Source organism: Pelobates fuscus, chromosome 6 (genome assembly GCF_036172605.1).
Source record: "Pelobates fuscus isolate aPelFus1 chromosome 6, aPelFus1.pri, whole genome shotgun sequence".
Taxonomy (NCBI): domain Eukaryota; kingdom Metazoa; phylum Chordata; class Amphibia; order Anura; family Pelobatidae; genus Pelobates; species Pelobates fuscus.
This window is the reverse complement of record NC_086322.1, coordinates 222,253,842-222,267,483: the sequence shown is the minus strand read 5'-3', so window position 1 is coordinate 222,267,483 and position 13,642 is coordinate 222,253,842. Positions and strand designations below refer to the sequence as shown.

Genomic DNA, 13,642 nt, shown 5'->3' with positions numbered 1-13,642 from the left:
TTTTTAGCTGGCCAGGGAGCGGGGCTCTCATTCCCTGGTGGTCCAGTGGTGTGCACTGTGTAGGAGGGGGCTGGCAGAGCGTTTACTTACCTCTCCTGCAGCTCCTGTCAGCTCCCTTTCCCTCCGCGCCGGTCCGGTCAGCTCCCTCTGCAAGTCCCAGTGTAAGTCTCGCGGCCGTGCTATGACCCTGCGGCTCTCGCGAGACTTACACTGGGAGCTGACCGGACGGCGCGGAGGAGGAGGGAGCTGACAGGAGCTGCAGGAGAGGTAGGTAACAGCTTCCTGCCAGCCTCCCTCCTACACAGCCCCTTGTCTGTATTATGGCAATGTAAGTTGCCATAATACAGACATTGACTCGAGTATAAGTCGAGTTGGGGTTTCTCAGCACAAAAAATGTGCTGAAAAACTCGACTTATACTCGAGTATATACGGTAACTCTTGTAGCTATAGAGAAAAAACTGTAGATGGCAGTATAGAGAAGCAAAAACAAATGGCCTCCAAGAACGTAGAAAATGCAGCTAAACCCCTGTCAGTTGATTTTTTATTTTATTTTTTTCAGATATTTATAGGACTATGTATTGGATGTTACATCCTTCACAAATGATGAAAACATTAAATATTTCTGTTCATATCTCCTTTGGTCTTTAGTTATTTTTAATATCTACATGTTTTCTAGTCCCACCTGTCCTGTATTTCTCAAGGTTTCCACAGCTTGCTTATGGGTAGCTCCTTCCAAACTTGTTCCATTAACCGAAATTACGCGGTCACCTTCGAAAAGACAACAGGACAATTGTCATCTCTGCAAGTATTTTATAAAGTACAGCGGTAATAATATATTAATCAGTGGATAGAGGTAGAAAGAGGGGCATGGAATGAGAGACAAAATTCCTTCACACTAAAATTAAAATAAGATAAATCAAGACATAAGCATGCGATGATCTCAGCAATGTGCAGGGGTTCTTTGCCATAATTAAACATACCCTTTTGAATCCTTCCGTCTTTCTCTGCTGCTCCATTCGGGATAATGGCTTTAACATATATACCACCATGCTTTACACTGGTATTTACACCACCCTAAAATGAAACACATAACAATTTACATTCTATAGTATAGCAAGAGGATGAGAATTTCTGAACACATTTGCTAAGCAATATATCACTCCTAAACCTTTCCCATGAATTCAGCAATACCTCCTAAGACTCAAATTATCTGTTATATTACAGAGATGAGCATTACAGTTTCTAAAATGCAGTGCTAATATTGGGCATTTGTGTATCCCATCTTAAAAATTACGCATGCAAAAATATTACCTAACCCCACTGTAATACAGTACAATTCATCAGCCATTTCAACATAAATCACTGGCACTAAAAAGTAAATTTGCTGTTACTATTATGTAACTAACCAACTGTTTTTTTTTTTTTTTGTTTGTTTTTTAAGGGGGGTGGGGGGAGGTAAGGGGCATTGTGACTGCATACTGATTTGTCTTTCTCAGCCATGATCACTTTGATAGCAAAGAGAGACAGAACACACTGCGTTTATTGGACTGAAATTCATAGGTAAAACACTTTGTGACATTAGAGTCATGCCATTTGTCATGAAGGGATTAAACATCAGGTATGCCTTTGTTGGATAACCAATGTTGATTTATTATGAAGCCAAACAACAAATAAGAAAGCCAACAAACTGCAACACAATAACTACTTAGCAAACACATAAGCTCGTGTAGCATAGATACACAGGAAAAAAAACAAATGCCACACAGCTGAAGAATGAAATGTATAGTTGGATGCATTACAAGATTTTTTTTTCAGCTCCAAATTTATATCATACATTCACACTGCATATAAAAAAGTGAAAAGTTGTAAAATAAAATTTTTTTTTCTAAAAGCCATAAAAATAATTTAACTTGTGTATCCAATCGCTATAAATGTAAAATAATGTATCTAGTCTGAATTTTACTTACATTTTGATCATGAAAAGAGAAGCAAAGAAAAATAATACGGAAAAAAAACCATCCTTTACAAATTAATAATTAAGCCTATCCTGAAGGAAACATAGAATGTGACAACAGATAAGAGCCATTCGGCCCATCTAGTATGCCTAATGTTCTTGATACTTGCATTCGTCTCTAGGAAAGAAAAAAGGAAACCCAAGCAGTTAAAAAGTATGTTTGTGCCGTGTTCTGTGCATGCAGGAGAAGTAGTGAAGGAGAAAAAACATCTAAAAACCTTGTCAAACAGTACCGTGACACTTATCCCCAAGCTGTCATCTTTCTTGGCCAGCAACACCGTGAAAACATCTCCTGGCTTCAGCGGCATGGTAGAAAGCTTGCTACAATTTAGCTTCTGTACTGGACTCTCAGAAGCAGATTCCTTGGAAAAAGACACAAAAGGCACAGTGTTACATTCAAAGTATCACAAGCAGAATTTAAAGGGACACTATAGGCACACTGACTACTTTATCTCAATTAAAATAGCTTTAGGAAACGGTCTCAGAAAGACCATCAGATTGGCACAGCTGCCTTTTGCTATGCCTGCTCACTAGCCTCCCAATGCTTTCTGACCAGCCCTGGACAGAGCAGCACGGCGTGGGATGCAAGGCAAGTTAACTCTCAAATATTCCCCTTCTACTCTATGACTTTGATACAATTCTTCTTGAGACAGGGTAGTAGTAATTTTTACTGATCTACCTCTAAAAGTCATATGTATTTATTACCATCAACAGTGACACATACACTATATATATCTTATATGTATTATTTACCATATTAACAGTAACACAATATATATATATATATAATACCAACAGCAATACACAGTATATGTATTTATATCTTTGGCTCCCCGACACTACACGTAGCCCAATCCACAATCGGTTTATGACAATTAACTTTTGCTGTCCTTAGAATTTATAAAGCTCACCAAAGTATATAAAAGGAGTTAAAGTCTTATGACATGCATTTCTTAGTCAGATGCAATACACAGAGGAATCATGGGGCAGCAAAGTTGCCACAACGAGAAAAAGCAGTAAAAGTCATTTTTATTTACTTACCTCTGCTGCTTTATTCACCCCAGTAAATGCTTGAATAGCATTTACTGTGCTGAAGGAATGAGGAACGGTTACTTCTCAGGAAGTGACAGTTCCTCTTTAATTCAGCAATGATCATTTAGGAAATGAAAACACAGCAAAGAATCAGAGGGGAAAAAAATAATATATATATATATGTAGAAAGGCCATTAGGCCTGAATTTGTGGGAGGAGTAAGTCCCCTACTTAAACACCCAGCCCCTACTCACCTCTGACGTTCAAGTTCAAGTGTTCCTTGTTCTACTTCGCGAGTCTTCACGTTTGCGGCATTTCCGGTCCGGGCGTCTCCTGTATCAGCTGCACGGCTGAATCCTCCGTGCTACCGGCGGTCCTGCTCAGTGCTACCGGCGGTCCGGCAGAATCCCCCGTGTTCTGCTTCCTAATCGTGAGTCCTCTCATTCCGGTCCCCTCCACATCGCTCGGTGGTTCAGCGGGGGCCCGTAACACTAATGACAGTAAAATCTTACCGGGGACCACCCACGCTCCCCTCACGCCACGGTCTCTTTCAAAACACCCATCTGGGGGGTTCTACACCCCCCCCCCCCCACGGTCTTAAAATCCGTAAAAACTTTATTTAATGCTAGGGGTATATATGTAATTTCAAACTCATGCTGTTATAAGAGGCTATGCTTTTACTGTGTGGGGGAAAGAAAGTCTTGCCAGTTTTCCATATTATGCATTACATATGTATTACACAAACGTTCATTCATACTTTTCAATATATTTTGTGTAGCAGTTCACAGACCTAGTTTATTGGACTGACATCGCCACCTAGTGGTTTTTTATGGTACTTACTGTTTTATTCTGTATAACATACAGCTTCCCTGCAATTAATTACCATTTACACAATATTTTACAATGCCTTAAACGTGCAAATTAATCTCTGCCCTGTTAAAAATAAATCTCTTTGATCTCCACAGATCGCACTTTGCCACATAGTACGGCTAAATTGCAATAAAAAATACTGGGGTTCTTATCCTTAAATCCAGGTTTCCATTCTACGCTAGTACCAACCGCTCGCTCATTCTATATTTCAAACCCTGCTTCTTGTCCTTTAATCCAGGTATAGTATTTATTTTACTTTTATTCTCGGTTTGAGGTAACTCAGGCAGCCAACAAGTTACACTTGTCAACTCACTCTGCGCTCATACGTTACGCCCACTCAGATTTACATCTGTCTCAAACCCTTAGGTTCTACTACGATAGCATCAACAACTTGCCTCGTCTAAATTCGGAGGAATCCTCGATAGTTGTACCTTATCCAGGTATAGTTTTCTTTAAATCTTCAATACATTACTTCTGTTTCCCATGAAAAGGCCACAGACAGCCTTCACGGTCCAGTTTGCCGCCCGTTTACTCTTCCATGCCCCCCCAACTCATATTGCGCCCATTCGCCACGCTCACGCAGATCTACATCTGTCTCAAACCCCTTAGGCTCTGCTACGACATCACGAACCACTGGACCTCTCTCTCATACACTTGAAGAAACAAGTCCACGGGTTTAATCTCTATCAAGGTTAGTATCCTACCAGCACATAAAACGCCAATTACCCCATAGTTGTTACGTGAACTGGCTCACAGGGTCTGAACGTCAGACCTAGCTCACCGAGGCATTTACAAATCATCTCCCAAACCTCAACACGGAGGTACGGCCCTACGCCCAAATCATAGTTAATCGCCTCATTCGCCCTTCTACAGGGCCGTAGTCAGGGCCTCACTCGTCAAGGCCACACGTTTGAACCTTTTAAATATCACCGAGAAGCCAACATCCCGCCACCACATCTGTGGCAACATAATCCACTTCGCCCAAATCATAGATAGAGCCTCTCACCGCCACTTGGCATTAGTAGGGCCTAAACCGTCACTAGTCTAAGTTAAGTTTTTCGCTTCGGCAATAATCCTACAGTCCAGTTCATATAAGCAATTACCCCCCCACCCCCTGAAATAGTTCTCAGACGCCCCTACTAAAACCAACTCATTTAATTCATTTCTAGAATGTCGCAAGACACATCTCCCATGGACGAGGTACCTGATGAGGATATTATATCAACCCCTATCAGACCAGAGTCCCCAGGAGTTTCTCTCGCCCTTTCTACCCCTACGTCTTTGAGAGCATGGGCTATACCTAAAATCACGGCCGAACTTAGGCTCAGGGGCATCCCCTTTCCGGCTACAGCCCGAAAGGCGGAATTATACAGACTGTTAACCAACCAAGCCCCAGAGCCTAGGCCAGGCACAAGCTCTTAAAGCCAAGTTTCTGGCGCTGGCATTGCTACCCAGAACACCCTTGCGGCAATCCTGGCCAACCTGCAGACCCTAAACAGCAGGTTAAGCAAGGTGGAAAGTGCCATAGCCTCCCCAGGTAACCTCCCTGTTTCTATAGCCCCAATCCCGGCTGTACCTATGGCACCAACACCCGTACCTACACTTCCCCCTCCAGCTCCTGCTCCAGTACTGTCGCCTTTTGTGTCACCAGCTCACTCCGTCCCAGACTCCATTAGGAAAGAAATCCTAGATGGGAAGGACGTGTGTCTGGTGTCATTACTTATTGCCTCCCAAGACGTACTGGAGAACAGGGCTTATAATTTTGGCGACATCTCGGTGGTTCTAAAAATCAGAGATCCAAGGCTCAACAAAAAGTTGTCTATCCCCAATTTCGTGTTGGCCTTCGGGAAAAACCGAGATGTTATCTGCTCGGTATATCCCCACAGGAGAGAGGTACTGGACCTCTATCTCCACAAAGTGGTAGATTTGGGCGTTAAGTACGAGGGCTCATCTTTCTCCGATTATCACAAATCGATATCAGCGAAAGCGGCGACCCATCTGAAACAGTTTAATGTCAGAATTAACTGGTGTCAGCTGGATACAGAACTATTCTGTCGCCATTTCGCTGGTCTGAGGCCCCCGTCCTGCGCTATATGCAATTCCTCAACCCACTTGGCTGATTTGTGCCCTTCTTTGGCTGACCCAGCCACCCCCTCTACCACCCCTCAATCCTCTTCCACTCCCCACCTTAAACAGGAAGGCGGTCATAGGGACAAACTGGGGAGGCCCATCTCCTTTTTGGGGAAGGCGCAGGTGTGCAACAACGTCAATGCAGGTTCCTGCAGCTTCAGCGCTTGTAGATTGTTGCACATCTGCTCCATCTGTTTCAGGGCACACACGAAGACCATGTGTCCGGCCAGGTTGTCCCCTAACAAATGACTAACCAATGTTAATATCGACAACCTGGCCTTTTACCTTAAAGACCATCCAAGTAAACATCTTGTGGAGTACCTAATAACAGGGTTTACCCAGGGTTTTTTCACGGGTCTCGTGGCCATCCCCCCAGGGATACTGGAATGCCCTAATCTCCTAGACCCGGAGGCCACAGACCTTCTCCTCTCCACTGAAATCACTCAAGGGTTCATGATCGGCCCCTTCACCTCCTCACCGTTTTCCTCCTGGCGCACTAACCCTATCGGTATAGCTGTACACAAGTATTCTAATAAAAAACGTATAATTAGCGATTTATCTGCACCGCACTCCTCTTATGCTCCTAGCATCAACGCACTCATCCACGCACACGAATTTTCACTACAATACGTTAAAATAGACGACGCCATACAATCCATCATGTCAACTGGAAGCAACGCTTGGCTTAGCAAAACAGACATTACCAACGCTTTCAAACTGCTGCCCATGCACCCATCACTTTGGCACTTGCACGGTGTTAAATGGCGAAACAGGTACTATTTTTTCACGCGTCTCACTTTCGGTTCCAGAAGCAGCCCCAAACTCTTTGATATTTTCGCGGAAATGCTATGCTGGCTGCTTCTGAACATTATTAGGTGTCACGCAGTCATTCACTACTTGGATGACTTCCTCATCATAGAACCAAGCACACGCACACGCACACCCACCAATATCCTCAGCACCTCTGCACTTTTCACCACCCTCGGGGTACCTTTGTCTCCCGCCAAAACAATTGGCCCCACCACTAAACTCACTTTCCTGGGCATAGAGCTAGATTCTGCTACCTTCCGCGCCAGCCTTCCCACTGAAAAACTCGTCCACCTGAGAGGGGAAATAGACATGTTCCTGCGGAGCGATGTATGCACCAGGAAAGAACTTCAGTCCCTATTGGGGTCCCTGAATTTCGCGATGCGCATCGTTCCGCAGGGCAGATCTTTCGTGTCCAAGCTCCTTTGCCTGCTTCACGGGGTACCGGACGACTGCCCAATTGCGTTGGACCAGAAGGCCAAAACTGACCTACTCATGTGGGGGCAGTTTTTATGCCTATGGAACGGTATCTCCATGTTGATCCCTCCCCTCTCAGACTCCTCTCCCTGCATTTACACTGACGCTGCAGCCAACACGGGTTTTGCAGCTATATTTGGTAATCACTGTTTTAGGGGTCACTGGCCAGCTGAGACGGATGCCTTGCCGGGGTTTAGAGAAACTTCAGCTCTGTTTGAGATTTATCCCATTGTGGCAGCCGCACACACTTGGGGTCACCTCTGGTCCGTCAAGGCAGTAAAGTGTTATTCCGACAGCTCGTCAGCTTGCGATATCATCAATAAAGGGCGCTCATCCTCTCTTACCATCATGCAGCTGATTCGCAAGCTGGCCTGGTTGGCAGCAACCGTCCAGTTCCACCTAATTTCCCTTCACATCCCGGGTATTCACAACACGGCTGCTGACGCTTTATCTCGATCTCAATTTCAGGTGTTTTTCCAGGCACTCCCGTCAGCCCACCATCAACCATCCAGAACACCGAATTTTCACGAACTAATCTTGGACTAAACACACTTATGCACCACGCTAGGACACTCACGCACCAAGCACTATCACCAAACACTACAATCACCTACACTAGGGCACTTAACATTTTCAATAAATTTACTGCTGAATTCGGATTACAAGGCGATTTCTCAAACCAAACCATGATGGCTTTTGCCTCTTTTTGCCATTTACATTTAAAACTTTCCCACAACACCATTAAATTATACCTCACGGGGGTGCAGCACCACAGCCTCACAAATTTCCCTAACAACACCCCCTTTTTATCATCATATCCCATAAAGAAAATCTTAAAGGGGATCTCTAAAGTATCGGTTCCATCACCACCAGACTACCTATAGATGGGCCTATCTTTAGATTACTAAGCAACCTCCTCGACGAATCCCCGTTTGATCCCAACACTAACCTGGTGATCAAATCTGCAATCTATTTGGCTTTTTATGGGTTCCAAAGACCTAGGGAATTTACTGTCGTTTGTCAAGGGGATACCACTCACAGCCTAAAAACCTCACAACTCACAAAAATAGACTACTATTACGTTCTCACAATGCCATCTACCAAAACAAATCAGTCCCTACACCCCACCATCATTCCTCTCTTTCCAACAGACAATGCTTGGTGTCAAGACACTAGACATATTACGGTCAGCTTATAGCACACACCTACCAGACTCACCACTATTACAACTACAAGGACACCCACTCACCACAGCAAAATTTACCACACATGTAAGAAATTTACTGGAAAAATTGGGTTACAACCCAACTTCATTCTCCGGGCATTCCTTCCGTATAGGAGCCGCTTCAGCAGCTTCTAGTACTAACACCCCGGTCTACATCATAAAGAGACTGTGCCGCTGGAAGTCCTCCATTTACAACACGTATATTCCACGACCAGAAAGAGAACTTCGCCAAGCCTTCAGGAACTTAGTTATGTAATCAAATGCAATAAAGTGTGTTTTTTCGAACTTCTCTTTGCCCTCTTTTATTTACAGGCCCACTCGGACGTTGGTTTCGGCACACCACAACCAACTTTTATCTCTGACATTATCCATTACATATTAAATTCCGAGCACAAGTAGAAAGGCCATTAGGCCTGAATTTGTGGGAGGAGTAAGTCCCCTACTTAAACACCCAGCCCCTACTCACCTCTGACATTCGAGTTCAAGTGTTCCCCACCCACCGACACCGTTAGTACATACAATTCTCCTTGGTGGGCCCTCTTTTATTTACAGGCCCACTCGGACGTTGGTTTCGGCACACCACAACCAACTTTTATATCTGACATTATCCATTACATATTAAATTCTGAGCACAAATATATATATATATATATATATATATATATATATATATATATATATATACACACACACATATATATATATATATATATATATATAAAACAAAAGAAAAGCGTTCAGAAAATATCTTGATTGAAAGGCTAAGTGTAAGATAATATATGTTACAGCGAAACATGTCACAGAATTTCCTTTCTGACACTTTTTAAACTTGACATGATGTGTACCTTTTTAACTATCCTCTGTTCCTGGCTACTTGAGTAGGTTGCCTCATCCATGTCAGAATCGCCCCTGTCAGAATAGTCAATGGACTCCGTCAAACCTGCCCTTTTTCCTTTTGTTTTGTTGTTGTTCTCATGTGCCTTTTTTCTGTCAATTGATCTGGAACAGTCTGAAGATGGGTTTCGGGCATGATGAGCAGGTGGCGTTGATTGGTCCTTCCCAAGATTGTTGTTTAGACCATTGATGTGGCTGTTAGAAAGGCTTGCACTTTCTGTACGGGAATCTTGTGAACTTACGCTTCCTTCCCTCTTACCCATGGACATTGCAAATGAGCTTCCTGAGAGGATTCTAGAGGGAGTTGTAGGGCTTCGCATTCGGTTATGTTCTTCTGAAGAAGAATCAGCATCAATGCCTTTAACAGACAACTGTCTCCATGGTGGACTACTTTTTGAACCATTAGGAAGCTGGCCTATCAAACAAATAGAAAAAAAGGAAGGAGATGAAATAAAGTAAACATTTACTTTGGAAAAGTAAAGAGGTCATGTCCTTATTTAAACAAAAACATTTTGCAACATTTTCAGATACTAGAACTAGAATATATACTGTAGATTGTAGAAGACTCACTGCAGAATGTCAGGATATAAAATAAATAATACACACAGGATAGAGGCTCCCAAACTGTCCTACACAATATACTGAAAAGGTTACTAACCCCAAAAAAGCATTTGTAAGAAATGTCTATTCTGTTCAACAGTTCTGAACCTCACAGAAATTAATTCACAAATTATAAGGTATCTCAAATTAACACACAATTAAATTATTCTTAGTGGAGTATAAGCTGTTAAAATTAATACTTTTTATAAAACTATAGTGTATCTGCGATTCCCAATGGTTACAGTCAAACACTTTGTCAGTGTAATGTGTTGGTAAATATTTATATCTTTCACATGATACGACTGTTTTTGCTACTACAATGGATTTTTAAATATTTTGTGGACCCCGAATTCACCCATGCCATTAGAGAAAGAGCTTTATTGACAGACCTCAGAGATAATTCCAGCTACTACAGCTATAAGACCAGTAATTGAACACAAACTCCTGCCAAAAAAGTTACAAACCGGACATTCAGCATCTATTAAAACTGCTAAAAGTAAATAAACAGTGTGATGAAATCTTATGCCTGTCTTGGTAACTAGGAGAGTTCAGTGAAAATTGTCATAAAAGAAAAATAATCTGCATAATTACATGTGTCAAGCACACCACAAGCCTTAAAAGGGATCTCTGTAAAGAGGAGTTTAATATTGTCCTAATATTGATAAAGCCAGCCCTAATGTCATGGATAAAGCCAGCACAGGCAAAAACATGTTTGAACAAAGTTGCTCTTTTCAAAGGATTTTACATTATCCCTGCCAGAGTGAACCTCAAGGATTTTGCACAACAAAATGTGTCAGAAGCTATTGAGGAGGCCTGATAACTACTACACAGGAGGCAGTGTACATTTAAACAGGGAAGTGGAAACCATTTTTTATTTATTTGGATTATTTTTCATTATTAATCCTACAGATTTTGCAGTTTTTATTCCTGCATATGCGCCTATTTAAATATTTTTTATTTTTTTTTATAATTCTTTATTTTTGTAGTGCTTACAATGGAACAAGGTGAACATTTGACCGATACTTGAAATGGTAGAAAAGAGTAAAAAATAAATGTGTACAGTACAGATATAGATATACACTATTTTAACATTATATAACGGTTTCAAGCCAGGCTTATCCTGAGAGCTCAGCGTCATGGTAAGAGAGTGTAGTGTTGATGGATGCCCTCTCGTGTTTCCCCTGGTATGATGTGAATGTTATGGTTATAGCTTATGAATAGTAGCAGAGTTGCCTAATGTTGTGTGTAAATGATTAGTCTGCCCCAATTAATGAGGTGTGATACTGTGTGGGAAGGCGGGGTGAGTTGTGGGAAGTCATAAAAAAGTGGTTGTCTCCAGTCAGGGCTAGAGAGGGAGTATTGTGCCTCAGCTGTAACATTTATTGTCCTTATCGCACGGGCATCAAGGGGAGGATAACGTCTCCCATCATCTGTCATGGTATCTGGCTATTGTAGCTTTTTGGGTCATGTCTAAAGGACGGTTCCAGCAATAAAAAGTAGAGCGGTAATAACGTGTTATAACATAAACATAAGGAATGGAGAAAAAGGAATAAAAATATGCATGACAATTGTACAGAGCTTAATTGCGAGGGAACTGCATCTAAGTAGAGCAGGTTTTTTATGGCATTGTTCCCTATGTGTTTCGTGGTGATCCGATCCTTGGGACAAATGGTGTGATGTTGGCTGGGTCCCAGGATTTACAGGATGCCCCCCTGCTGTTGGGTGTGCGTTAGGTTCCACCAGTCCCATAGATTCCATGTGAATCTGTTGCTTCATCCGCTGAGGTGTGTAGCGCCATTGTATGTGGCCACCAAGGTTCTGGGTGTCCCCCACCTGTAAGCCACCCCTGCAGCTCGTAGTTTTGCTGTGATGGGCCCAAGAGTTTGCACCATTGAAGAGTGGCTCACGCGAGGTCCTGAAAGAAGGTTCAGGATAAACCTTCAAAAGTCAGTGGTGCTTTGCCTCTCAGGGCTAACATGATGTGACTTTTGTCTTGGAAGGATTGACATCTTATGATGACGTCTCTGTTCAGAGTAGGTGAGGTTTTACCAGGACCAGCTATGTGGTAGGCTTGGTCAATGGCCATCTTCTTAGCCGTAGGGTGTGGTAAGATAGTAGTTAATAGCCTCCTGAGATAGTGCAGGAGCTCTTTGGCTGAGATTTCATCCGGAATGCCTCTAATTTTTATGCGGTTGCGGCGATGCCGGTCTTCCATGGCTGTCATTTGATGCTGTAAGTCCATGTGTTGTGATTGTAGTTTTTTTACTGTATCTATAACCACAGTGAGGTCGTTATGGAAGTCTTTTGCTGTGTGAACACGGTCCTTGACAGCTTGGATGTCAGATCTGATGAGCCCTAGGTCGGCTGTCCAGACTTTCTAGATATCTGCCAGCAGGACTCGTAGGTCCCCTTTGGTAGTGGGAGCCAGTCAGAGGGGTCAGGCATTTGCACTTGGCTGGGCCGCATGTCGGGTGCAGTCTCCTGTGCCCTATTATCCAGGGTTGCAGGGGGGTCACTTGTGTGCGGGATTTCCGCGGGAGTGTACCTAGTCTGTCCAGGCTTCTGCAGCATGGCCCTATGTCGCTGCACTCCGCCACGGTATTTGGCTTTTGTGAGCGGCATCCCATGTCCGATGGTGCCATTTCCGAGCCCCATAGCGACGATCCGCTGAAGAGTGTCTCCAGGCTAGGGGTTCTCGTTGTAAGGTAGGCTCCAGACCTGCATCTTGGCTTGGTGTGCTTTGGCGAGTGCAAGAACAGCATCTACCGATGCAGCTTGTCTCGGGGAGGAAGAATATTGGGTTAGGAGAGCTGGATGGGTTCAAGTAAGGGCGATAATTAACAGATTGTAGGGAGATTGTAAGGAGCTGCCAAAAATGGCGCCAAGCAGGTATGCTTTGAATACTATTTATTTGCTATAGGATTTTACTATTCCACCAAAGGAATTTTGCAGGTTGATCAAAACATTGTTATAGAAAGTGTATTGAGAATGAATGGAAGATGTCACAAATAAAGGAAGCGTTACCTTTGGGATTCTTCTCTTTTTGCTGAGAAACTAGAAGAGCAACATCCTCAGGGGAACCCTGAAGAATGTCTAATGCTGTCTGGTGACTGACACCTTCCAAGCTTATGCCATTCACAGATATCAGACGGTCACCTGTGGGAAAAGGTAAAGAATGTAAGAATTCTTGAGATGAGATTTAGCATCATTAATCATCATCAAATGCATGAAGACGTCTGGCTGGATTTTCTTACAGGAAGTCTCTATACTTGTAGATATAGCAACGTTTGGGTCTTATCACAAAAAATAAAATTAGCTAGACATCTTACTAAATGAGCATTTAATAAATTTCCCCAAATATTGCACATTTCCTTACAATTGTGGAAGTGGTTAATTACTCCACCACACCTGATGATGGCATCTAAATCCATCATCCCTTGAGACTTGGAGAACAATTTGTTTTTACGGGAGAGTCAGGAAGCTTCGAGTGTTGCTGGGCAGGGGCGCCTCTGTTGGCCAGTTCATGGTCTCAGCCAATCAGTGATTCCCTATTCACAAAACTGGCTTGGAAAGAAATGTACCTTTTCCAAGCCA

The 13,642-nt window shown here is 43.0% G+C and overlaps 1 protein-coding gene across 4 annotated transcripts in view; it reads right to left on the bottom strand.

Annotated features, from left to right (window-relative positions):
• The window catches only part of PTPN13 (protein tyrosine phosphatase non-receptor type 13), a 264,870-nt gene that overhangs the window by 35,660 nt on the left and 215,568 nt on the right, over positions 1 to 13,642 (bottom strand). For 2 of the 4 annotated variants that reach the window (XM_063458775.1, XM_063458777.1), the window contains exons 24-28: positions 13,073 to 13,204; positions 9,400 to 9,863; positions 2,233 to 2,376; positions 981 to 1,074; positions 683 to 768 (exon numbers count right to left, since the gene is read on the bottom strand). In XM_063458775.1, the coding sequence (XP_063314845.1) occupies positions 683 to 768; positions 981 to 1,074; positions 2,233 to 2,376; positions 9,400 to 9,863; positions 13,073 to 13,204 (920 nt within the window). The remainder of the gene's footprint in view (positions 1 to 682; positions 769 to 980; positions 1,075 to 2,232; positions 2,377 to 9,399; positions 9,864 to 13,072; positions 13,205 to 13,642) is intronic. The other 2 variants (XM_063458776.1, XM_063458779.1) reach the window with 1 other exon arrangement.